Source organism: Thamnophis elegans, unplaced genomic scaffold, assembly GCF_009769535.1.
Source record: "Thamnophis elegans isolate rThaEle1 unplaced genomic scaffold, rThaEle1.pri scaffold_215_arrow_ctg1, whole genome shotgun sequence".
In the NCBI taxonomy this organism is placed as follows: domain Eukaryota; kingdom Metazoa; phylum Chordata; class Lepidosauria; order Squamata; family Colubridae; genus Thamnophis; species Thamnophis elegans.
Window position 1 is genome coordinate 2,501 of NW_022473684.1, and position 26,669 is coordinate 29,169.

Sequence of the window (26,669 nt, forward strand, 5' to 3'; positions counted from 1 at the left end):
GGAGCCAATGATTAAGGAAGTAAATAAAGGAGGCTTTTAAAGACAACTAAGTCAAAAGTTGAATATAAGAAAGAAGTAATTGAGAAGCAAGCTGAAAATTGGAAAAACAAAGCAATGCATAGCCAATACTTGAAAAGTATTGAAGGCAAAGCTGACCAAAAGGTAACTTGGAACTGGTTAAGATCAGGAGCACTGAAAAAAGAAACAGAAGGCTTTATTTTGGCAGCTCAAGAACAAGCCTTAGCCACAATACATGAAGGCAAAAATTCAACATGTTACCACCAACAGCAAATGTTGCTTCTGTAATGAGAAAGGTGAGACAATCGACCACTTGATCAGTGGGTGCAGCAAAATTTCACAAACTGACTACCTACAACGCCATGACCACGTTGCTAAGATCATTTACTGGAAAATGTGCCAAAAGTTTGGATTTGAGTACAGCTCATTTTTGGCCTCCTCGGTCTCCAGAAGGTGGGGGGGGGGGCTGGTGGGTAGGTGGGGCAATTTGAGTGGGGCAACCCCTATGGTCCCTCACGGGCTGAATTAATGGCTTCGGCGGGCCGTATCTGGCCCCCGGGCCATAGTTTGAGGACCGCTGCTTTAAGGACTAGTCTATGCAGGAGCCAGAAGTCAACAATGAGTCAAATGCACACAAATGTGTGTACACACACACACACACACACACACACACACACAGCAAAAATTGTTAACAATTTCAGTCTAGGAAGCTTCCTTCCTTCTCCTTCGCCAACATTTTATTCACATTATGACAGGACGGGTTTTGAGGGAGAGGAAGTGAAGGGAGATGTCTTGATACAAGGTACAGTGGCACAGTGGTTGGAGTGCAGTACTGCAGGCTACTTCTGCTGACTGCCAGCTGCCTGAAATTTGGCAGATCGAATCCCACCAGGCTCAAGGTTGACTCAGCCTTCCATCCTCCCGGGGTGGGTCAAATGAGGACCAGATTGTTGGGGGCAAGAGGCTGACTGTCAACTGCTTAGATAGGGCTGTGAAGCACTGTGAAGCGGTATATAAGTCTAAGTGCTATTGCTATGTGCTCAACAGGGGTGTCATGAAAGGTTGGGGGGGGGAAGAGAGGGAGGAGACCAATTGGCAATTGATTACTTTGCTTCTGATATCTGGCACCCAGGCCTAATTTGGCAGGAACTTGGAACCGATGCAATAGAGCAGGGGTCTCCAACCTTGACAACTTTAAGCCTGGCGGACTTCAACTCCCAGAATTCCCCAGCCAGCTTTACTGGGATTTTGCAGCAGGGGATGGCTGATTTTATGCCAGAATAGTTTTGTAAGGAAAAGAAGGGGGAAAAAAAGATTTCCTAACCCTGCAGCCTGGAGAAACCGCAATGTTTTCTTTCGCTAGCAATGTTGTGTTTCCCTCCTTCAAAAATTAGATCCTTTTGCATTTCCAAAATCCCCTTTGTTGACCTTCAAAGCAAAAAATCTGCTTCTGTTTTTTCCCCTGCTTTTCGATGGCCCTCTGAAGCAGAGCTAGGAGAGCAAAATGCACCCTTTTGAGATGCAAATCCTCAAAAGGACTGGGAGGTAGCAGGGAAACAGAAGGGGGGGGGAGACCTGTCTAGCAGTGAAGTATTTGATTTGGAAAGGAGAGAGAGAGAGACAGAGAGAGAGAGGGAGGGAGAGAGAGAGAGAGAGAGACAGAGAGGGAGGGGGCAGAGAGAGGGAGAGATAGAGAGAGAGACACAGACAGGGAGAGATAGAGAGACAGAGAGAGGGGAGGAGAGGGAGAGATAGAGAGACACACACACAGAGAGAGAGACAGGGAGAGATAGAGAGACAGAGAGGGGGGGAGAGAGGGAGAGATAGAGAGACAGAGAGAGACAGACATAGAGAGACAGAGAGAGACACAGAGAGATACAAAGAAAGACAGAGAGAGACACAGAGAGATAGAGAGACAGAAAGACACACACACACACAAACACAGAGGGATAGAGAGACAGAGAGAGACAGAGAAAGACACACAGACAGACACACAGACAGAGAGACACAGAGAGAGGCGGGGGGAGAGAGAGAGACAAAGAGACAGAGAGGAAGGGGGCAGAGAGAGGGTGTGAGAGAGAGAGAGGGAGAGAGAGACAGAGAGGGAGAGGGTGAGAGAGAGAGAGACAAAGAGACAGAGAGAGGCGGGGGGGGAGAGAGAGAGACAAAGAGACAGAGAGGGAGGGGGCAGAGAGAGGGAGAGATAGAGACACACACAGAGAGACAGGGAGAGATAGAGAGACAGAGAGATAGGGGAAGAGAGGGAGAGATGGAGAGAGACACAGAGAGAGAGAGAGACAGGGAGAGAGAGGGGGGAAGAGAGGGAGAGATAGAGAGACACAGAGAGAGACAGAAAGAGAGAAACAGACACCCCCACACACAAACACAGCGGGAGAGATAGAGACATAGAGAGAGAGACATAGAGAAAGACACACACACAAACAGAGAGAGAGACAGAGAGAGAGAGAGAAAGAAAGACAGAGAGAGGAGGGGGAGGGAGGGAGGGAGGGAGGGAGAGAGACAGACAGACACAGAGAGAGACAGAAAGAGAGAGAGAGAGAGAGAGAAAGACAGAGAGAGACAGACAGACAGAAAGACAGAGAGAGAGGGAGGCCGAGAGGCTACATTTCAGTCCATGGAGACGTGTTGCATTAAGGAAGGAACTGTGACAGCCAAACCCAGCATTTCTCAACCTTGACAGCTTTAAAATGTGTGGGCTTTGACTCCTTGGAGGCTCATGCTGCCTGGGGAATTCTGGGAGCTGAAGTCCAGACTTCTGATCAAGGAGAGATTCAACCTTAAATATAAGGAGAAATTTTCTGGCAATGAAAACAATCAACCAATGGAACAGAAGTTGCCTTTGGAAGATGACCTCAAAGGTCCCTCCCAACTCTGTTATTCTGTTATCTTAAAAAAAATGTCAGTGTTGAGAAACCCTGGCCAAACCTATCCAGGAAATCTGATGTAACTATGACTTCCATTGCTCACAATTCTGATTATTTGCTATCTCTGGAAAGGGAGAGTTGTCATCTAGCCCTTTAGGACGATGCCCTACAGACAGTCCTTGATTGATAACTTCTTGGCTTGGCCTTTGGGTGCTTTGGAGAAGAGGCTGACCTTCTCCTCTTTGTGGCAGCCCCTTAGATATTGGAACACTGTTTTCCCCATAACTATGTGAAGGAATATCCCCAGCAACAATTCTAGAGTAGGCATGAGCATTGATGTTGTTGGGAGACAGTGTTGACCGCTGTTGAGCAATCATCAAAAGATCAAGTTCCTTTGGAAGGTCAGTTCATCATCCAGGTTGATGGCTTCTCTCCTTGGGAAGCAGTGGGTGATCTAGTTTGGGGCAGAGGGCCTACCATATTTTTCAGGGTATAAGACGCACCAATATTTTGAAGAGGCAAATTTAAAAAAAAGTTTTTGCACTCTGCAGACCTCCCAAAAACAGCCCATTTTGTTTGCAAAAACGGGCCCATTTTTGTCAAAAAAAAGGGCATGCATAGTCTTTAGGAGGCTTATAGGGTAATCCTGGGGGCCGGGGGGGGGGAACAAGCAAAAACCAGCCCATTTTCTGCTCATTTCTGCTCTCCCCAGCCCCCGGGAGCACTCCAGAAGCCTCCTAAAGCCTATGCACGGCCATTTTTGCAAAGGGGGCGAGGTTACAGGAGGCCAAAAAATGCTGTATTCGGTGTATAAGACGCACCCAGATTTTCACCCTTTTTTTGAGGAAAAAAGGTGTGTCTTATACTCCGAAAAATATGGTAATTTGGGGCAGTTTCTTATCTTTCACCTACTTGGCCAGGTAGGTTTCCTCCATAGCCTGGTGGCCATATGCAGGGATCAGATTGAAAAATTTTAGCAACTGGTTCTCTGCCCGGTTGCTGGATGGGCATAGCCATGGTGGGTGTGACCTACTCCACTTCCTGCACCATGGCAGGTGGGGGTGCATTTTCACCCTCCCCAGGCTCCAGAAGCTTTCCTTGAGCTTCCCGGAGAGCCAAAACAGCCTCCCTCCGAGCTCCAGAGGACTCCTGGAGGCTGGAATCAGATCCATTTCCAGAGTTCTGGAACTTCTGGGAGGCCCATTTTTCACCCTCCCAGAGCCTCTGCGCAGGCCCTGCACTTACCTGGCATCCAAAATGGGCTATGTGGAGTCTCCTGGAGGGGTAGGCAGGGAAGGGCAGGGCCAGCCAGTCCTTTCAACTACCGGTTCGGCGAACCAGATGAAAAATTAGAATCTGGTTCGCCTGAACCGATCCAAACCGGCTGAATCCCACCCCTGGCAATATGTTTCTCTCTAGCTTTTTTTGTTGTGGTTGTTGACCATCTCAACAGCCTGCATGTCCTATTCGAAGTTGCAAGTGGAGCAAGACAAGGGACGCGGAAATGTGAATGGGCTGTAACAGAATAACGTAATAACATCAATCAATGCAGTGTTTTCTGAATTGCACCAACATGCAATCTAATACGTTGTATCTGTCCAGTGTGGGCATGCCACTTTAAAATATGGAGGGTTGGGGTTTTATAGTTTTAGACTGAATGCCCACCTCGGCAGTGTGCAATTTGAGAATTCACCTGTCGCTCACAGAAGATCATGACCCTCTGTAAGGTTTCCGCATAGGAGATTTATTCAAGCTTATAGACAGGAATGTTGTCAATGAAAGTTCAAAACTAATTTGACACCAGATAAGGGTTAATGGGATTCAGGAGCAGTTGGTTCTGGATCATTTGTGGCAACGTAATGACTCTAAGCTGATGACAGGCTTAACTCCACCTGCTGTTCTCCTAGGTCACCCTGTATTTATGGGGACCTTATGAGCACGCGTGTGGCAGTGGTGGGTTTCAAATTTTTTTAGAACCTCTTCTGTAGGTGTGGCCTGCTTTGTGGGAGTGGCTTGCCACCCATGTGACCAGGTGGGAGTGGCTTGCCAGCCATATGACTGGGTGGGCGTGGCCAACTTGCAAAATGTGGTGAAACTCGCTTAACAACATTCTTGCTTAGCAACCAAAATGTTGGCTCAGAAACTCTGGCATTTGAAGCCCGCAACTCTTAAAGCTGTCAAGTTACAAGACCCTTGCACCCCAACCCTTTAAGAAAAAAAACCCCAGGGGTGTGTTCAAACTTGACAGCTTTAAGACTTGTGGACTTCAACTCCCAGAATTCCTCCTCTCGCTCTTCATCTTGATGATGGGCGGATGGGCGGGGGGAGGGAGCTGGAACCGGTTCTAAACGGCACTCTAGATTTGTGGAACCTCTTCTATAGAAGAGGTTAGAACTGGCAGGAACCCACCCCTGGCGTGTGGCCAGTATACATGAAGTTTGCACGCCTGCAAAAGTATGCAGTAGGTATGAAGTTTGCAACCTAAATAAAGGCCCAGATAAAATGCTCCAGTATTCTGACAGCTGTTCTCGTGGAATTAAAAGGAATAATTGGCTCACCTATGAAAACACATTATAAAAAAAATATTGGTACTATCTTAGAGGTTCTTTTAACTTCTACAGGTAGTCCTCGACTTACCACGTTTGTTTAGCAACTGCTCAAAGTCATAACTGCACTGGAAAAAGTGACTTGCAACCAATCCAGGGGTGAGCTTCAAAAATTTCAGCAACGGGTTCTCCACCAGGTTGCTGGGTGGGCGTGGCCATTGTGGGCATGGCCTAGTCGCCCTCTTGCAACACGGGGAGGAGGGGGCCGCTTTCACCTCCCCCATGCTCCAGAGGCCCTCCTCCTTTTGGAATTTCTGAAAGACCCATTTTCCCCCCCTCCCTGAGCCTCCGCGTGGGCTCTGCACTTACCGTATTTTTCGGAGTATAAGACGCACCGGAGTATAAGACACAGCAAGGTTTTGAAGAGGAAAATTTTTAAAAAGTTTCTGCACTCTGTAAACCTCCCCAAAACGACCTTTTTTTTTGCAAAAATGGCCCCATTTCTACCCCCCAGAAAGGCATGAATAGCCTTTAGGGAGCTTGTAGAGCAGTGTTTTTCAACCACTGTGCCGTGGCACACTAGTGTGCCGTGACATAGTGTAAGGTGTGCCGTGGGAAAATTACTTTATATATAGTCAATATAGGCACAGAGTTAAATTTTTTTAACATTTTCTAATGGTGGTGTGCCTCGTGATTTTTTTCATGAAAAAAGTGTGCCTTTGCACAAAAAAGGTTGAAAAACACTGTTGTAGAGTGCTCCTGGGGAGCATGGGGGGCCAAAAACAAACAAAAAATGGCCCGTTTTTCACAAAAACTGGCCCATTTTTCATAGAAAAAGTGCTTGGATAGCCTTTAGGAAGCTTATAGAGTGCTCCTGGGGGCTGGGGGTTAAAACTGAGCAAAAAACTGGCCATTTGTTGCTCATTTCTGCCCTCCCCAGCCCACAGGAGCTCTCTAAAAGCTTCCTAGAGGCTATGCAGGGCCATTTTGGTGAAGGGGTGGGGTTTAGGGAGGCAAAAAAAATGCTGTATTCAGTGTATAGGACGCACCCAGATTTTAAGCCTCTTTTTTGAGGGAAAAAGGTGTGTCTTATACTCCGAAAAATACGGTACCTCGCATCCAAAATGGGCCATGTGGAGACTCCTGGGAAGGGTGGGAGAGTCGTGTTAGGGTGGGTGCGGCCAGCCAGGGGTGGGATTTGGAGGTTCTCCAAACCGGCCATAACATTACCTATGGGTTCTCCTAAACCCGGGCAAACCCATAGCAGCCCACCCCTGAACCAATCCTCACACAACATACATAGCCCTGTGATAAAAATTTGGGCACCTGGTAACCGCCATGTATTTACAACTGCTGCAGGATCCTGGGGTCACGGGATACCCTTTTGCAACCTCCTGACAAGGAAAGTCAACGGGGAAGCCAGATCCCCACTTAACAACCCTGTTATTCACTGAACAACTGCAGTGATTCCCTTAACAGCTGTGTCAACGGGGGAAGCGGGATTTGATTAACGACCACAGGGCTCACTTCACAACTACGGCAGTTTGCTTAACAACTCCTACTGTACAAAAAAGGCTTGTAAAATCAGGTGTTGCTCACTTAACCACGGTGTGAGATTCGGGTTAACGTCAGGGCTCCAAGCAACACCCCCACTGAAAGGAGACTTCGAGACGTGAGTTTCCTCAAAGGTTCCATTTAATTAAGGATGTCATATTGGCACATCTGGGAAAACCCGAATCTGAAAGCTTCCAGGTTTTCCCCACCCAAATGAAAGTCCAATCCCCTACCCAGCATTCACATGTCCATTACATGGTCCAATCAGGAACCTTCCAAAACTGGAGATGCCTCCCAGTCACCTCCTCGTAGCTGCCGAACCAGATGACCTTGAGTTTCTGAGAAAGAATGTTGTTATGGCTACCTATCATCCACACTCTATATTTTCTCACAGTAGAAAAATGTGGCAGGCCTGAAGTCCAAAAGGTAAAAGATGGCTTCGAGGTCTGAAACACAGCTTTGCTTAGCCACGGAAATTAGGTGGCTTATGACCGTGGTGATAAGTTGCGGGCTACCTGGGACCATTTGAATCATCCCAGTCTTAAATCCAGTCAAACGTATCTGGAGACAAATGCAGGATTCCAGTTTGGCTGATGGGAAATCTTTTTTTTTTTTTTGCAAATTTTTTATTTTATTTTTAAACATTAAAAAAATCCATTACATACAGCATGTCATTTGGTTACAAGTGTTTTTGCATTCATATTCTCAATTACATCTACAATCACAGATTTTCCATCTACTATAACTAAATACCTCACTTTCATTGTACAACGTATATTCAATTATGATTAATGTTTTTTTTCTTTTCAATAATCCTAATTCCCTTACATTTTTGATTGTCTGTTTAATAACAATATACCTTTATATAATCACTTATCCCATTCTGAATATTTTTACAATATAAAAAAGATTTACCAACTATTTATATTTATATATCACTGTTTTCAATTGTGTATAATCTCACCGATCATCTATCGAGTATGCTTAAGTTCATTATTATCTTTGTACATCATACATTCGAACAAAGGTGTTATTCCTTCATTTTTCAACAAGGTATTCTGAATACTCACTTCATATATATATACCAATTTTTAATTACTTCCTTATTAAACTTATTTATCAATAACAAGATATCTTTATGATATATACTTAGAGTTATACATTATATCACCAATCCTCTATCAAGTATACATAAATTCATTGTTATCCTTATCCATTTTAATACAAAAGTTCTAAATTATTCAATTCATATATATATGTGTGTGTGTTTGTGTGTGTGTGCGCGCGCGCGTATGTGTATGTGTATATATCAGTCTTTCATTGTATCGGCTGATGGGGAATCTTAAATGAAGATTTTATTTTTTTATTAAAAAGTTTTAATAAGTTTTACAATTATATACCTTTCCCCTTCCCTCCCTTCCCCACAATCCCACATCCCCTCCCACCCACCCCCACAAACCTCCCAGAGCAAATACAGGGTATAAACATTTAACAATCATACACTAAAATAAACTAACTAACTTTAGCATCGTACCTTCGCTTGTACGTTAACTCCCCTTTTGTAAAGCTAACTTTAGATAAATTATAACATTCCTTGTTCGTTCATTCATAAGCTAACTGAAATTTCTTAGTCCCATATTTATTTTGAATGTAGTCAATCCATCTTCTCCATCCCAACTTGTACTTCTCATCTGAATGGTCCTTGAGGTATGCTGATGTTTTAGCCGTCTCTGCTAAGTTTGTTACTTTTAACGTCCATTCTAAAATGAACATTTTAGATGACAGCGTCCTTCCTTCTCCTTCCACTGATGCTTTTCACACGGAGGGCAATTAGTTATTACTAATAGAAGTCGTGGTTAAAATCCGCCCCACCCCCACCCTTTCCTCTGGCATCAGTTTTGTCCTTTAAAACCTCAGGACGTCTATAAATAAATGTATATTCAGATAAACGAAGCAGCGAGCAAAGGAGCAATCAACCGTGAAATCACCGGTTATAAGCCTAAAAAAATGTCAGGGAGGTTTTTTTTCCTGCTCTCCCCCCACCTCTCTTCTCAGATAGTGCAAAATGACAAGGCGTTTAAGTTTTCTCTCTCCCTTTTCTTGTTTTTTGTTTTGTTTTGTCTGTCTGTTTCACGGTGCTATGAAAAATGAATTTTATTTTGGGGATTTCTGTCCTTTGTAGGTATTTTGGAAATATTCGCCGTGTCTCAGGGGATAGTAGGAATACGCGGAGTTTTCAGCAACAAATTTTTAGCCATGTCGAAAAAAGGAAAACTGCATGCAAGTGTAAGTACATCTTTCAAACATGCATTTCCAATATCTATCTATCTATCTATCTATCTATCTATCTATCTATCTATCTATCTATCTATCTATCTATCTATCTATCTACCTACCTACCTACCTACCTACCTACCTACCTACCTACCACCTACCTACCTACCTACCTACCTACCTACCTACCTACCTACCTATCTATCTATCTATCTATCTATCTATCTATCTATCTATCTATCTATCATCTACGTTGAAATCAGAGGTGGGTTTCTACCAGTTCGCACCTATTCGGTAGAACCAGCTCGTCAAATCTACCAGTTAGAAGAGGTTCCACCAGTGGACCCGGAAAGCAGCCCACACCTACAGAAGAGGTTCCAAAAAATTTTGAAACCCACCACTGCCCCCCCTCACACACACAGAGACAGATAGACTGACACAGAGAGAGAGAGAAAGAGAAAAAAGGAAGGAAGAAATAAATAAATAAAGACAAAAGAAAGAAAAAGAGTGAGAGAGAGATGAAAGAAAAAAAGAAAAAAGGAAGAGAGACAAAAGGAAGGAAAGAGAGAGAGGGAGAGAGAGAGAGAAAGAAAGAAAGAAAGAAAGAAAGAAAGAAAGAAAGAAAGAAAGAAAGAAAGAAAGAAAGAAAAAAAAAAAACACATGGCTGGCAAGCCACTCCCACAAGGTCACATGGGTGGCAAGCCATTCCCACAAAGGAGGCCACACCCACAGAGTAGGTTCCAAAATTTTTTGAAACCTACCACTGGTTGAAGTGTTTTGGTGTGGAAATATACACTGCCATAAGCATCGTCTAATCGTGATAACGCTTGATTGTGCAAACTTTGGGAATGTAGATAAGAATAATAAGATACAGATTAATAGAGTTGGAAAGGACCTTGTAGGTCATCTAGCCCAACCCACCAAATACTGTATTTTTCAGAGTATAAGACGCACCTTCCCCCCTAAAAAAGGCTGAAAATTTGGGTATATCTTATACACCGAATATAGCCCCCCCCCACTGCCCCCCCCCAACCTTTGGCCTCTGTCTCCCAGCAATTTACCTCCTTGCAGCAAACGGAGAAAATGGGGCTTGCAGAGGCAGCAATAGGCTATGGCAATCTCTGCAGTCTGAAACAGCTGATCATTGGGAGGCCTGCTGAAACTGAAAGTGAAACTGGCTATTTGCTGCAACAAGGCAAATTGCTGGGAGGTAGAGGCAGATTTTTTTCTTCTTCTAATCCAGGCTAGACTGAAACAGGCTGTTTTCTGTTTGCTGCAAGGAGGCAAGTCAATAAGGCTGAACTTGGGCCAGTCATTCCCTTTTAGCCCTACAAAGGAGGCAATGGCAGTCCACCTCTGAAAAACTCCAGGGACTGGTCCAGACAGCTGCCAGGAGTAAAAGAGGAGAGGAGAGGAGGAGGACAGGGAGGGGAGAGAGGAGATGATAGGAGGGGAGAGGAAAACAGAGGAGAAGGACAGGGAGGAAAGGAGAAAGGGATGAGAGGAGGGGAGAGGAGAAGACAGGAGTGGGATAGGGAGAGAAAGAAGGAAAAAGGAAAGAGAGGAGGAGAGGGGGAGATGAAGAGGACAGGGAGGGAAGGAAGGAGAAAGGAAGGAAGGAGAGAAATACTTTCAGCCTTGCAAGGTTCTATTAATGCAACCTCACAACCTTCAGTCTAGATTTATTACAGTCTATTCTTGCAATCCATATTACAATGGTAAAATACACAGAAAAAAATGTCTTCCCTGCTTCCCTTGGCCAAGAATCAGACATAGCCTGGACAGGGAGACCCTTCCACTTACCTAACCTTGCAATCCGAATCTTTGTTGTGCCGCTTGTCTGGACTACCTCAAAGTTTCCGTACAGCGTGAAAGTGAAATCATGCCGTAGCATTAAAACCCAGCTCTCTATCCATTGTATGAATCGAAAGCATCTCAGTGAGACGGTTGTTTTAACAGACGTGGGGAAGGGAAGCATTCTGCCTCCTTTGGTCACCAGGAGTCGCTGATTGCCCGCCGTCTGCCCCAGTGCAACCCTGCACTTGCAGAGGGACATCGGTGCTGACATCATCGGTTTCCCAGGCTTTGCTAATAGCAGTGCATGATTTTGTACCTGGCCCGAAAAGCCGCTGCTTCTGAGTCATTAAGAGCGTCTGTTGCGCTGTGACAAAGAGACACAGGGTGCTCTTTTGCTCTTTGCGGCTTAGTTTTGAAGAGGGCATTAATTGAAACCTTGGAAGTTTTCGCTAAGCTCTGCCTTCCCCTAATAATTGATCACTGGTTTCACTGTGGAATTGATGTTCCTGCTAGAACATTTTGTTTGGATACTGTGCCAGGATTTGCTTTCTAGTTACATAGGACCAAGGATCAAGGGATGCGATGGCTCAGCGGCTAAGATGCTGAGCTTGTCAATCAGAAAGGTCGGCAGTTTGGCAGTTCGAATCCCTAGCGCCGTGTAACGGGGTGAACTCCCATTACTTGTCCCAGCTTCTGCCAACCTAGCAGTTCGAAAGCACCTAAAAATGGAAGTAGAAAAATAGGGACCACCTTTGGTGGGAAGGGAACAGCGCTCTGTGCGCCTTCGGCGTTGAGTCATGCTGGCCACATGACCACAGAGACGTCTTCGGGTACCATCTCTGGTTAGAATGCAGTATTGCAGGCTGACTCTGCCCATTGTCTGGAGTTCGATCCTGACCGGCTCAAGGTTGACTCAGCCTTCCATCCTTCCGAGGTGGGTAAAATGAGGACCCTGATTGTTGGGGGCAATGGGCTGACTCTGTAAACTGTTCAGAGAGTGACATAAAACACTATGGAGTGGGATATAAGTCTAAGTGCTAGTGCTAAGTGATTTTCTTGCCTTCCCATGCGTTTTGGCACAACGGGGTGAAAGCACCAGGTACCCCAAAAAGAATGTCCTTTTTTGTTCTTGACGAGATCAGAGCAGTTCTTTTTGGTTGAAGAACTTCTCTCATAGACTTCTCCACTGGGCACTTTGTCCCCAAACTTCACCCTCTTTTTTTGCTAAACGACTCAGCTTTTTTTTTTTTAAGGGATTCGAACCGCTGAACTGTCAACCTTTCTGATCAACTAGCTCAGCATCTTAAGCCGCTGAGCCACCGCATCCCTTGATCCTTGGTCCTATGTAACTAGAAAGCAAATTCTGGCACAGTATCCAAACAAAATGTTCTAGCAGGAACATTAATTAAACATCAACATCAACAGTGAAACCAGTGATCAATTACCTTTGCAGGTAAAGCTTTGCATAAGATGGTTCTTGGTATAAGATGGGACCACCTGTATAGGATCTGCCTTTAATGACATGAATGCGTTATTATGAGCCGCGGTGGCGCACTGTTTAGAATGTTGCATTGCAGCTAATTCTGCTGACTGCCAGCAGTTTGGCAGTTCGATCCTGACCGACTCAAGGTTGACTCAGCTGCCTATCCTCCTGAGGTCGGTAAAATGGGGACCCAAATTTTTGGGAGCAATAAACTGACTCTGTAAACCACTTGTTCTGACCTAGGCTTCCCCAGAAACTATGAAGCAGATTCCTGGTCCCGACAAAACCCCTTTTATTAAACGAATGCGAATTCCTCTCATTCACATTTAGCAAAGGCCTGGGAAACAGTCTTTCAAAGGTGAAGTTATGACCACAGACCTTATCTAGCTTGGAAAGCTGCCATGTAAATATGTTCCAAATGCAGTGCTGTGTAAGGAAAGACTTGGCACAGAGTCTGTGAGATTCACGGACAGAGGTCTTTACACTCCTGAAACGAATGAATGAACAAATTGTTTCCTGTAAAAACCCACTCCCCTTTCATGCCTCTTTTATTTCCAATGGGAGGAGCCAGTCACCTTCCACCTGTGGCTTTACTCCCGAGTCGGCCCTCGTTCCTTAACTGTTCCCTTCTTCTGGCAGCTCTGTGCATGCACACACCAGGAACAGGCTCCAGCTGTTCTTCTGCCCCACTGATCTCCGACTCATTCACATTCAGCAAAGTTTTTCGAGGGAGGATTTACAGTCACAGACCTTATCTGGCTTGGAGAGCTCACAGGCCGATATCTGCAAAACTTGGCAAAGAGTCTCGGAGTGTCACGAACCAATTAAGCGAACTAATTGTCTCTTACAAACTCCCCACCTCTTCTGCTCCTCTTTTCTTTCCTCTGGAAGGGGCCATTCATCGTCCACTTGTGGCTTTACTCCCAAGTCGATCCCTGTTCTTTAACTGTTCTCTTTGCCTGGCAACTCTGTGCATGCACAGACTGGGAACAGACTCCAGCTGTTCTTCGGCCTCACTGATGTCTGACTCCGAAGGCATCTGATAACTGGCATATGGCTCTGGTCCCCTCTCTGCCTCCGATACAGAGCCCTCATCAGAGCCTTCCCCAGACTTTAGGACTGGCCCATGTTCCTCCCCAACCTCCTCACTGTCTGAATCTGCCGCCAGTTCCGCTGAGCGCTGGCGCTGGCCACAGCACCACTTAGAGAGGGGATGGAAAGCACTGTGAAGCGGTATATAAGTGTAAGTGCCATTGCTATTTACAAGCTTGTGATAATTCTTCACGGGCCGGTGTACGGAATGCTCCCACTCAATGCATTTTCGTTACTCCTCCCAGATAATTTGTATTCCAATAATATTTCCTGTTCAAGCCCTGCCTTGCAGTAAAGTCACAGTCAAAATTGAATTAACTTCCTCCTCGTTTCCGAGCCTGTTACAGATGGATCCAAGCGAAGGGAGGTCATCCTGGAAAGGATTGTGACCTGCGAGTCTTCCTTTGAATCAGTGCAAAGAAATTAGCTGAAACCGTAGCCAAAACGTCTAAAGATTACTGGGCTAAATAACGCTGATAATGTAAAAACAGCATCTGCTGTTCTTCCTTGCTTTGGCAAGACGGATGGGCTAATGAGTTTGGAGAGGGCCTCTGCGGAGCTGTGCCTGTCACTCATAGGAAGTCTTTGTTACATCAAGGATGAGAAGATTGCTAGCCAAGCGCAAAATAACATTCGGTTCCTTTTGGAAACGGGGCGGAAATTCTATAGGCGCCTTTCCGTAGCTACGTTTCAGGCATCCACCGAAAAGGGTTGATTTAATTAAATTATAAAGCAGTTTGTCTGAAGGAAGCTGGATTTGGAAGCAAGGAGGATTCTGCCAATTCTTAGCTCCTGACACAGATGGCTGTGGTTTTCATTCTCTCTTTCTCTCTCTCTCTCTCTCCCTCCTTCCCTCCCTCCCTCTCTCTCTCTCTCTCAAACACACACAGAAACCCTGATGTTAGTGCCTCTCTGTCTGTCTGTCTCTCCCCTCCCTCTCTCCTCCTGCTCTCTCTCACACACAGAAACCTCATGCCACGTGCATCTCTCTGTCTCTCCCTCCCTCCCCCTCCCTCCCCTCCCTCCCTCTCTCCACCATCCCTCTCCCTTTCTCCCTCACACAAAAATCTGATGCTATCTCTCTCTCCCGCTCTCTCTCGCCCTTTTGCCCTCCCATCCCTCCCTTTCTCTCTCTCTTTCTCTGTATCTCTCAGTTATTCCCCCTCTCTCTGATTCTCTTTCTCTCCCCCTCCCTCTCCCCTCCCTCTCCCTCTCACACACACAGAAACCTGATGCCACGTGTCTCTCTGTCTCTCTCCCCCTCCCTCCCTTCCTCTCCCTCTCTCTCCTCCTTCCTCTCTCTCCCCCCCCTCTCTCTCACAGAAACCTGATGCTACATGTCTCTCTCTGTCCCCCTTCCCCCCCCCCAAAAGAGGTGAAAATCTGGGTGCGTCTTATACAGTGAACACAGCATTTTTGGCCTCCCAAAACTCCATCCCTTTTGCAAAAATGGGCATGCAGAGGGTTTGGGAGGCCTGCAAAGTGCTCCTGGGGGCTGGGGTGGGCACAAACGAGCAAAAAAAGGGCCATTTTTGCTCATTTTTGCCTCCCCCCTCTGTCCCCAGGAGCACTCTACAAGCCTCCCAAAGCTTCTTTTGCAAACAACAACAACAACAACAACAAAAAACGAGGCGTGCAGAGGGTTTGGGAAGCCTGCAGAGTGCAAAAACTTTTTTAAAAAAAAATTCACCTCTTCAAAATCATGGTGCGTCTTATAATCCGAAAAATACGTTAATCACTGCTGGGCACTTTTGACCAGGGCTGCAATGGGAGCGCCCCAGGTCAGGTCCTTTTTTATGATAACACTCAGAAACGTACAACTGGCCACTGGCTCCTCTCGGTCTCCCTTGAGAAGCAAGGGCTGGATGTCTGATCTATTCCTTCTGTAGTCCACTATAAGCTCCTTAGCAGTAGCAATAGCAATAGCAGTTAGACTTATATACCGCTTCATAGGGCTTTCAGCCCTCTCTAAGCGGTTTACAGAGTCAGCATATCGCCCCCACAGTCTGGGTCCTCATTTCACCCACCTCGGAAGGATGGAAGGCTGAGTCAACCCTGAGCCGGTGAGATTTGAACCGCTGAACTGCAGATAACAGTCAGCTGAAGTGGCCTGCAGTACTGCACCCTAACCACTGCGCAACCTCGGCTCCTTGGCCTTATTGGTGTTAAGGACCACCTTATTGTCTCCACATCACGAAAGCAACTGGTCCATCTTGTCTTGATAGGCAGACTCATCCCCCACTCCCAGTGGTGGGGTTTCAAAAATTGTTCGAACCTACTCTGTGGGTGTGGCCTCCTTTGTGGGAGTGGCTTGCCGCCCATGTGACCGGATATGAAGATGCCGACGACACTTGTCAGAACCACCTTAAATTACCTCACACACAGCACTGGCATGCATAAGAATACGATGTAAACTTGTTTTTTAAAAGGTGTCTTTGGTTGCGTTAAAACAACTTCAACCACTGGTCCCGCCACTGTTGTATCATCTACAAATGTAATAATAGTGTTACTGGCGTGAGTGGGAATGCAGTCATGCACATAAAGATTATAGAGTAAGGGACTCAACACAAAACCCTGTGGTGTGCCAGTGTTAAGAATAAGGACTGAGGAGGTATGATTACCTCATCTGACCCTCTGAGAGCGGCCATACCTAGTCATTACAAAATCAATTAAAGCTTTGCTTGTAGATCCGTCTCTCTTTCTCCTCCTCTCTTTTCTCCTCCTGCTTTCCTTTTGAAAAGAAATCAAACTCCGCATGCAATCATTGGTACGAACCAATTTCCATGATTCATGTTCCACGAAAGGTGACTTTGTAATTCCACGTTCCTTGTGCCTCCACCTTATCTCATCTATGGGTTTTATGCGATCTCAGGATGATGTATTTCTTTGGTGACTTTCCCTCTCTTTTTTTTTTCTTATCATGTCCCTCCTGTTCTTTTTCCTAACTGCAGAAAATCAGGAGAGAAGGAAAGAGTGGCATAGTTTAAATCGGAGTTCCCCGAAAGCTTTGGGGGACAAGCCGGGAGGGGCAGAGAGGAGGGTTCCATGTGAAGAGCGTTTCCTGCAAAAGCCCTACAGACCTTTATCAGGCTTGGAGAGCTGCCAGGCCGATATCTTCCAAACGCCATGCAATTACTTGGCAAGAAGTCAGGAACAGATTTTCACCCTAATGAATTGAACTCATTGTCTCCTGCAAACTTCCCTCCCCTTTTGCTCCTCTTTATTCCCTATGGGAGGGGCCAATCACCTGCCATCTGTGACTTTACTCCCAAGTCGGCCCTGATTTATTAGCTGTTCTCTTTTTCTGGTAGCTCTGCACACACGCGCACTGGGAACAGGCTCCAGCTGTTCTTCTGCCCCACTGAACTCCGATCCCAAAGGCAGCTGATAATTGGCATACAGCCCTGGCCCCCTCTCTACCTCTGATGCAGAGCCCTCATCTGAGCCTTCCCCAGACTCCAGGACTGGCCCATGTTCCTCCCCAACCTCCTCACTGTCTGAATCTGCTGCCAGCAACGCTGGCCACTGGCGGACCACAACTGAGTACTGGTTCACCTGAATTCTCATTTGCTCTGCACACATGCGCACTGGGAACAGGCTCCAGCTGTTCTTCTGCCCCATTGATGTCCAACTCCGAAGGCAGCTGATAATTTTCAGACGGCCCTGGCCCCCTCTCTGCCTCCAACCCAGAGCCCTCATCAGAGCCTTCCCCAGACTCCAGGACTGGCCCAGGTTCCTCCCCAACCTCCTCACTGTCCAAATGTTAGCTGCTGATGGGCCACAACACCTTGAAATAATAAACTTGACTGTCTATGGAGATTCTCCGTCATCCAGGTCATGGTTGTCCCAAAGGTGCTTTTTTCAAGAGGCAATTGGACTTTCTTGGTTTTTCTTTGAAGACGTTTTTCTTCTCATCCAAGAAGCTTCTTGGATGAGAGCCGAGGTGGCGCAGTGGTTAAATGCAGCACTGCAGGCTACTTCAGCTGACTGCTAGATCAGCAGTTCGGCGGTTCAAATCTCACCGGCTCAGGGTTGACTCAGCCTTCCATCCTTCCGAGGTGGGTAAAATGAGGACCCAGATTGTTGTTGGGGGCAATATGCTGACTCTGTAAACCGCTTAGAGAGGGCTGAAAGCCCTATGAAGCGGTATATAAGTCTAACTGCTATTGCTATTCTTCAGCTCTGGCTGAATGGTGGGGGAATGGAAGGATTTATACTCCTTGCAGAGAGCTGGTCATTTGCATCCTTTTAGAGGGTCGTTAAGGTCACCTGGAGGCTTATCTGTGTCATCAGGGTCACCTGAGTGGCGCAAATCGGTGTGAAGCTGTTCAACGGTTCCCAGAAGGCTCTACACCAGGGGTGAAATCCAGCAGGTTCTGACAGGTTCTGGAGAGCCGTTAGCGGAAATTTTTGAGTACTTTGGAGAACTGGCAAATGCTACCTTCTGGCTGTCTGGCAGAGTGGGGAGGGAATGGGGATTTTGCACTATTCTTCCTCTGCCACTCCCACCAAACCAGGCCCACAAAACCAGTAGTAAAAAAAATCTGAATTTCACCACTGCCCCACACCCATTTGCACCACTCAGGTGACCCTGAGGACACAGATAAACCTCCAAGTGGCCTCAACGACCCTCTAAACGGATGCCAAGGACCAGCTGTCTGCAAGGAGTATCAATCCTTCCATTCCCCACCAATCCAGTCGGAGCTGAAGAAGCTTCTGGGGTGAGAAGCGAAACGTCTTCAAAGAAAAACCAGGAAGCCCAGGTGCCTCCTGAAAAATTACCTTTGGGGCAACCATGCCCTGGATGCCTGAGAATCTCTACAGATGTTTTAGCTATACAATTTGGGATGGACACCCTTTGAATGGTGTGGGAATAAGAATGGATCTCCAGAGGGGAAAAAAAATTGCAGACTACAGGAACAAGAAGAGCCAAGGTAGCGCAGTGGTTAGGGTGCAATACTGCAGGCCACTTCAGCTGACTGTTATCTGCAGTTCAGCGGTTCTAATCTCACCGTCTCAAGGTTGACTCAGCCTTCCATCCTTCCGAGGTGGGTGAAATGAGGACCCGGATTGTTGGGGGCGATATGCTGACTCTGTAAACCGCTTAGAGAGGGCTGAAAGCCCTATGAAGCGGTATATAAGTCTAACTGCTATTGCTATTGCTATAAGCACCACTCAGGTGATCCAGAGGACACAGATAAACCTCCAGGTACATCCTTTTAGAGGGTCGTTGAGGCCACTTGGAGGTTTATCTGTGTCCTCAGGGTCACCTGAGTAGTGCAAATGGGTGTGGGGCAGTGGTGAAATTCAAAATTTTTTTACTACTGGTTTTGTGGGCCTGGTTTGGTGGGAGTGGCAGAGGAAGAATAGTGCAAAATAGTGGCAGAGGAAGAATAGTGCAAAATCCCCATTCCCTCCCCACTCTGCCAGACAGCCAGAAGGTGGCATTTGCCAGTTCTCCAAAGTACTCAAATATTTCCACTAACGGCTCTCCAGAACCTGTCATAACCTGCATAACCTGGATTTCACCCCTGGTGTAGAGCCTTCTGGGAACTGTTGAACAGCTCCACACCGATTTGCGCCACTCAGGTGACCCTGATGACACAGATAAGCCTCCAGGTGACCTTAACGACCCTCTAAAAGGATGCAAAGGACCAGCTGCCTGCAAGGAGTATAAATCCTTCCTTTCCCCACCAATGCAGTTGGGGCTGAAGAAGCTTCTTGGATGAGAAGCGAGACGTCTTCAAAGAAAAACTAGAAAGTCCAGTTGACTCTTGAAAAAAAGCACCTTTGTGACCATAAACATAACCAGGATAACCGTTGGTAAGGAAGGATCCAATTTAGATGCTGATGTCTGGAGATATATATATATATATATTTAAGCAAAATTTACTGAGGCTTTTTCTAGTGTGTGATTCTTTCTTCGCTGATGGCAAAGGCAGCTGAGCAAAATTAATGTCCCAGGAGACAAAGGCACTGCTTTTCTGTTTGACACAGATCTTGGGTGAAAACATAGGTCTTGCCTCAGTAGCTGTAGATAAGTTCACATCATTACTCCTGGCTCTTTGTGTTGTAGTACAAATGGCGAGGCGAAGATTAGAGAGAAGGCATGACCTTGCTAGCAGATGCTGGCTGGATGGGATGCAGCCTTTATTCCTTTTGGAAGGGTGGCTCACCAGAGTAGAATAACATTAGAAATTCCAGTAATGTAGTTTTCTGGAAATTCTGTCTAGAAAAGATCTCCAACATCTGGGCATTTGTCAGACCTGAAATAATAATTTAAAAAGATGGACATTTCGTTGCATTCTAGACTTATGCTTATATATTTACCATATTTTTCAGAGTATAAGATGCGCCTTTTCGCCTCAAAAAAGAGGCTGAAAATCTAGGTGCATCTTATACACTGAATACAGCATTTTTTGACCTCACGAAACCCTGCCCCCTTCACCAATGGGCCTTTTTTTGCTCATTTTTGCGCCCCCCCCAGCCCCAGGAGCACTCTACAAGTCTCCTAAAGGCTATACATGCCGTTTAAAAAAAACAGGGCCGTTTTTGCGAAAAATGGGCCATTTTTGGGAGGTCTGCAGAGTGCAAAAACCTTTTTCCCCCTAATTTGCCTCTTCAAAACCTTGGTGCGTCTTATACTCTGAAAAATACATTAGTTGGGCGTTATTCCCGTATAACAGAGGTGAGCTGTTTTGAGCTTCGGAGTTATTCTTTTTATTTTATTCCATAGTATTTTGGGGTTTTTTTTGACAGTCCCAGAATCTGCTCGGATTGCCACGCCGAATTTCAGCAATATGATTGCTGAAAATTGGCAGCATGGGTTTCTGCTTTTTTTGAGGTAGGATAACAGAATAATGGAGTTGGAAGGGACCTTGTAGGTCATCTAGTCTGACCCCCCCCTGCCCAAGCAGGAAGACCCTACACCATTTCTGACAGATGGAAGTCCAGTCTCTTCTTGAAAGCCTCCAGTGATGAAGCTCCCACAACTTCCAAAGGCAACTTCTGTTCCATGGGTTGATTGCTCTCACTGTCAGAAAATTCCTCCTTATTTCTAGATTGAATCTCTCCTTGTTCAGTATTCATCCATTCTTCCTTGTCTGGCCTTCAGGTGCTTTGGAAAACAGCTTTATATACTGTATATATAAAATCATTTAAACTTGAGAGTTCACAAAGTTGATATCATATGGAACAAAACTGTGGTTGACTCTGGATGTTCTGCTTCATGTACCACAAAGCCCCCTCCCACAAGGTAACAAGGAGAACAGGTTGTGAAGAGGATGGGTAGCATCCCAGACAATCCTACGCATCATTTATGTGCTATATCCTGGTTAGAAGGAAGTAAACTATCAATAATTTTTTCTGCTATCCTCACCACTCTCTGCACCCCCTTCCTTTCTGAAGCAATAATGCTTCCAAACCAGACAGTAATTCAATATTATGTAGCTGCTGGGAGCTGACAGATTGAAGTGACCTAAAATGCCACAGGGGAAAAAAAATAATATCTCACTGTTTTCTTCCAGGTTGTAATGTTGACTCCCTTCTTGTAAACCTTCCCAAGTAGACCAGACAGGAAACATGAGCATCTGAGCTAATTTTATTTTATTGTAAGCTACGTGAATTGAATCTTGCAACTCTGAAGGTACTAATCTCCCGCCATCTCTTTTTAACAGCCTGATAAGTTAGAGAAGTTTCTTTTTTGAGTTTCTTTCTGTACCACTTTTGTAGCTTCAGGTTCCCCTTGCTGTTTTCTGATTATTCCCGAGGTGTTCTGACCCAGGCCTCCCAAGATCATGAAGCAAACTCCTCATCCCAATAAAACCTCTTTTATTTAGGTTAAAGGCAATTCCTCTCCAGCAAAATCCTGACAAACAGTCTTTCATGAGATTTCACAACTACAAACCTTTATCAGGCTTGGAGAGCTGCCAGGCCGATATCTTCCAAACACCACTCTGTAGCAGGCAATATTTGGCAAGAACTCAGGAATGGATTTTCACCCTAATAAATTGAACTCATTGTCTCCTGCAAACTTCCCTCCCCTTTTGCTCCTCTTTATTCCCTATGGGAGGGGCCATTCACCGTCTACCTGTGCCTTTACTCCCAAGTCAGCCCTTGTTCCTTAACTGTTCCTTTCTCCTGGCAGCTCTGTGCATGCGCACATCAGGAACAGGCTCCAGCTGTTCTTTTGCCCCACTGATATCCAACTCTGAAGGCAGCTGATAACTGTCGGACAGCCCTCGCCCCATCTCTGCCTCCAATGCAGAGCCCTCATCAGAGCCTTCCCCAGACTCCAGGACTGGTCCATGTTCCTCCCCAATTTCCTCACTGTCCGAATCTGCCACCAGCTCCACTGTCTGCTGGTGGGCCACAACATTAGGCAGCCTCTCTTCCCCTCCATCTGCCAAGGTCATTCCCACATACCATTACACCTTTATCTTCTACAATTGTAGGATTTCTTGGTGATCTTCTCTCCGGCGCTAACCAGATCCAATCCTGCATGGCTTTCTGAAGATCAGCCAAGGATGGTCAGGTTCTTCTCCTTGCTATGATTTACCGAAATGACACAACACAAAAGGAAAGGCACATCTAATAAGGTGCAACTTAAAAGGATATTAAAAGGGAGGCTTAGAAAGCATTTCTGATTTACTGCTGGAGATCCTTTATCTGTAGGTATATGTGCTTCTTGCAAGTCTGCAAGATAGAAGGATCAGGATTCCACCCCCTTTTTCAGCTTCCAAAGAATTCTTCATTTTATCTTCTGACAATGCACTTCCATTGCCAAGCTGAGTTTGCAACTCTGCAGCTCAATCTTTTCTCTCTCCAGACCCACTGAGAGAAAGGTCATCTCAGTCCATTCATTAGCGGATGGAGGAAGCAACGGCTGTACTCTTTGTTTTCAAGGGCTGCCAGCCCTAGGAAGTAGTCAGAGTCAAACATAACCCTGGAGGGCTGAAGCTAGGGGTGGGCTCCTATACCGATCAGTACCAGTTTGCTGCGTGTGCTGTTTTGCAGCAGCCATGCATTGCCGGTGCATGCGCAGTTGAGTAAATATTGTTCTGCGCATGCACAGAAACATGCGAGCAATGGCATAACAGATCAGGGAACTGGTTCTGGGCGTGGCCAGCCTGGGTCACTGCCAGTTCTGCGACCAGGCCACATTTTCGCTACCGGTTCGGCTGAACCAGGAGCAACCCACCTCTGGCTGAAGCTATTAGTGAATGCAAGTTTTTGAGAAGACTAGATGGGCTATGGTGGAGATCTCTAAGGTTCAGACCAGGGTGTCAAACTCAAGGCCTCCGGGCTGGATCTGGCCCTTGGAGTGCTTAGTTCTGGCCGTTGCATCTGCCAGCAAAAATGGGCTTGGGGAGGGGGTACGTGTGCGGAGGTCTAGCAAAAGAAACTAAAAACAAAACAAAAGGAGAAATGTTTCCTGTTTTGCATTTGAGCATGCAAGAAGGGACAGGAAGGGAGAAAGGGAAAGAGGAAAGATGAAGAAAAAGAAGGAAAGAGGGGAAGAGAGCAAGGAGGGAAGGAAAGAAAGGAAAGATGAGAAGGAAGAAGAAAGGATAATGAAGAGGGAAGGAAAAATAAATGTAAGGGAAGGGAGGGAGGAAGGAAGGAAGGAGATTATAATGAGAGTGAGGGAGGGCCTGAGGGAAGTCTGGCCTTAGCACTTGGTCACCACATGGGCCACCGACACGGGTGACATTGAGCTGGCCGCGGCCACCCTGGCCATGCCTACCTTGGCCATGCCCATCCCGTCCTCCTGAGGTCAATGAAAGGTAATGAAATTGAGTTTGACATCCCTCTGTCAGGCCTGCAATTATATTCCTTTTAGAATTTTGGCCTGCCACACTTTCTCTTATTTCATTATGCTGTTTCATTAGTATAGTTGATGAGAGGGGGGGAATAGACAGGGGTAGGATTGTGGAATGTATTGTTATCATTCTTTTCTAGAAGCCAAGGTCATCTTTTGTCTCCGCACTGTTACACTTGACCGGAAGCAACTGGGTGGAGACGCCAGCGTGGAAGAAGGAGATTGGACCATGCGATGGATTGTGGGTGTGGGGACAAGATCATGAACTTTTAACTGGGTGGAATTGTGATGTCATTTCCAGAATTGGGATTAACACAGATGTGCTAAGATGTCTGCTTTATTAAATTGGAACTTTTAAGGATCGTTTTGCCTTGGACTCTGATTTAATTCTACATGATACTTGGAACGCTGACACCCTGACTTAGACAAACCTTACTGTATAAAAAAAATCAGAATCCCTGAGAAAAAAAGGGGCAGGGAAAGTTTGCCAGAAGACCTTCCTCCACGAGAAACTGGGAAGAGAAGAGAAAGAGTTTTGTTAACAGTTTCTCTCACCATGATTTCCCACTCTTCCATATCGTAATGAGTAGACCTTTGACTTTAACCTCCCTTCCCATCACCCTAATTGAAGAAGGCCTGTTGATAGACGGGAGACATGTTCCCATTCCCGAAACAAAGTTAAGACCTTTGGGAGGCCATCACGTGGAACTCTCTTCTCAGATTTAGACTGGATCAAGTTGGCGAGAGGAATTCGTGACCAAGCAAACAGATCATCTTTCAGCTTCTCTCTGTTGTTTGTAGATCCCTAGCTCCCATCTTCTTGGAAGGGAGGGGAAAATAGCAGAGTTGGCTTCCTTCGACCAGCAAACCAACATGGGGAAAAATACGAAATGAAACATTCAGAAGTGCTTCCTCAAAACTGTTGTTTCCTTTTCTCTCCAGTGAAATGCAGGTAGAGATGAAAACGAGGTGGATGTGGAAAACAGATCAGCCGAAGGTGTTAAATTACCAAAATAGCTTGTATTATTGTTTAGGACAGGGGTGTCAAACTCAATTTCTGTGAGGGCTGCATCAGGACTGTGTGTCAGGCCTGCGGCCATCTTTTCTTTTGGGTCTTTGGCCTGCCACACTTTCTATTATTCTGCTGTGCATTTTCTATTGTGGGAAAATGGGAGGAGGGATTGTATGACATTAGATGCTATGTAGCCAAAGCAAAATTCTTTCTAGAAAGCCAAGGTCATCGTTTGTCTCTGCACTTCTGCACCTGACCAGAACTGGATGGGTGGAACTGCCAGTGTGGCAGTGGAAGTTTAGACCATGTGATGGACTTATGAGAGTGGGGGCAAGATCTTGAACTTTCAACTGGGTGGGGAAAACCGGGAAGCTTTCAGATTCGGGTTTTCCCAGATGTGCCAACATGGCTCTCTTAATAAATTGGAACTTTGAGCAATACTTTGCCTTGGACTCTGATTTAGTTTTGGATGCTATTTGGAACTCTGACACTGTGGTTGATCTTGGGGGGGGGGAGAATGGGTGGGTGTGACTGATTAGATGGGTATGGCCAACCAGGGGAAGTGGCCAGCTTGATGCCACTCATGAAGCATGGCCAACTGGGTGGGCGTGGCCAGCTTGACGCCACTCCCCAAACTGCTGGCATGTTTCCTCTTCGCACTGGGAAGACTAGGCCGAAGCCACACTGGCCCTATGTTTCCTCTTTGCAGTGACGTTGTAACTTCAAACCATCAGTAAACAAACAGTTGTAAGGCAAGGATTACCTGTACCTATTTTTTTTGTAGTTTCATAAACAAAAAGGTCTCTCAGGTTTCATAAACCTGAGAGACCGCCTCCTGCCGATTACCTCCCTCAGACCGATTAGATCTCACAGGTTAGGTCTCCTCCGGATTCCATCTGCCAGCCAATGTCGGCTGGCGACCCCCTGGGGGAGAGCCTTCTCTGTTGCAGCTCCGGCCCTCTGGAATGATCTCCCTGTCGAGATCCGGACCCTTACTACCCTCCCGGCCTTCCGCAAAGCCACCAAGTCCTGGCTGCTCCAGCTCGCCGGGGGGCCTGTGAAATATCCAGCCCCACGGAAATTGTGAATGTTGCGATTTTGTTTTTAAAGTGTTGTCTTTGTCTAGTTTTCCCCCTTTCCCTTGTCTATTGTGAGCCGCCCGGAGTCCTTCGGGAGTGGGCGGCATACAAGACAAATCAAATCAAATCAAAAAGAGAGAAAAAAGAGGATATCAGGCTTGGTCATTTGAGTTCTGATGCTCTGGAGCTGCCACTAAATATTAGATGAAAGAAAATAGGAAGACTTGTAATGAGATTTTAATGCTAATGCAAATCAATTTCCTTTTTGTTGATTCTGCCTTTTTCTTTTCTTTTCCAGGCCAAATTTACCGATGACTGCAAGTTCAGGGAGCGGTTTCAAGAAAACAGCTACAACACCTACTCCTCAGCTGTCCACCGGACTGTGAAAACCGGAAGGGAGTGGTACGTGGCTTTGAACAAGCGAGGTAAAGCCAAACGGGGGTGTAGCCCACGAGTAAAACCCCAGCACGTCTCCACTCATTTCCTTCCACGGTTCAAGCAAACCGAACCACCAGAACTTTCCTTCACGGTGGCTGTCCCCGAGAAGAAAAGGCCGCCGGTGGTTCTCCCGGCCAAGCCCAAAGCGCCTCAGAAGAAGCCGGTGAAGTACAGACTCAAGTTTCGCTTTGGATAGCAATTCCTCGTCCGTTCTCAAACGGAGAAACAATCACTTTTACTCAGGAACTGCCTCCCAGCAGCGCCGTGGTGCAGAAAGGCGGAACGCCATCTGAGCTACCTTCCACTCCATCCATGGAACTCATTTTGAGGCCTAACTTACAAGCCGAACCGCTTTGGGAGAAGAGGGTTAAAAACGACACGGGGTCCTTCAGCTACGCTAAGGAGGAAAAGCACCAAAGGAATTCAGATAAATTCCGAAGGAAGCCTTAATTTTCCATCCCGTCTCTCTCCCTCTCTCTCTCTCCTTTCTCTCTCTCTTTCTTCTTCTTCTTCTTCTTCTTCTTCTTCTTCTTCTTCTTCTTCTTCTTCTTCTTCTTCGTCTCTCTCCTCACTCTCTCTTTCTTCTTCTTCGTCTTCTTCTCTCTCCTCTCTCCTTCTTCTTCTTTTCTCTCTCTCTCTTTTTCTTCTTCTTCTCTCTCTCTTTCTCTCT

At 46.2% G+C, this 26,669-nt stretch overlaps 1 protein-coding gene across 1 annotated transcript; it reads left to right on the forward strand.

Moving 5' to 3' along the window:
- Positions 1-9,185: 9,185 nt before the first annotated feature.
- FGF5 (fibroblast growth factor 5) lies at positions 9,186-26,195 on the forward strand (the record flags this gene model as incomplete). The annotated part of the gene is made up of 2 exons (XM_032238466.1): positions 9,186-9,289; positions 25,860-26,195. Coding segments are annotated over 2 exons (440 nt in total), but the record flags the coding sequence as incomplete, so codon positions are not given.
- Between the last annotated feature and the right edge of the window lie 474 nt (positions 26,196-26,669).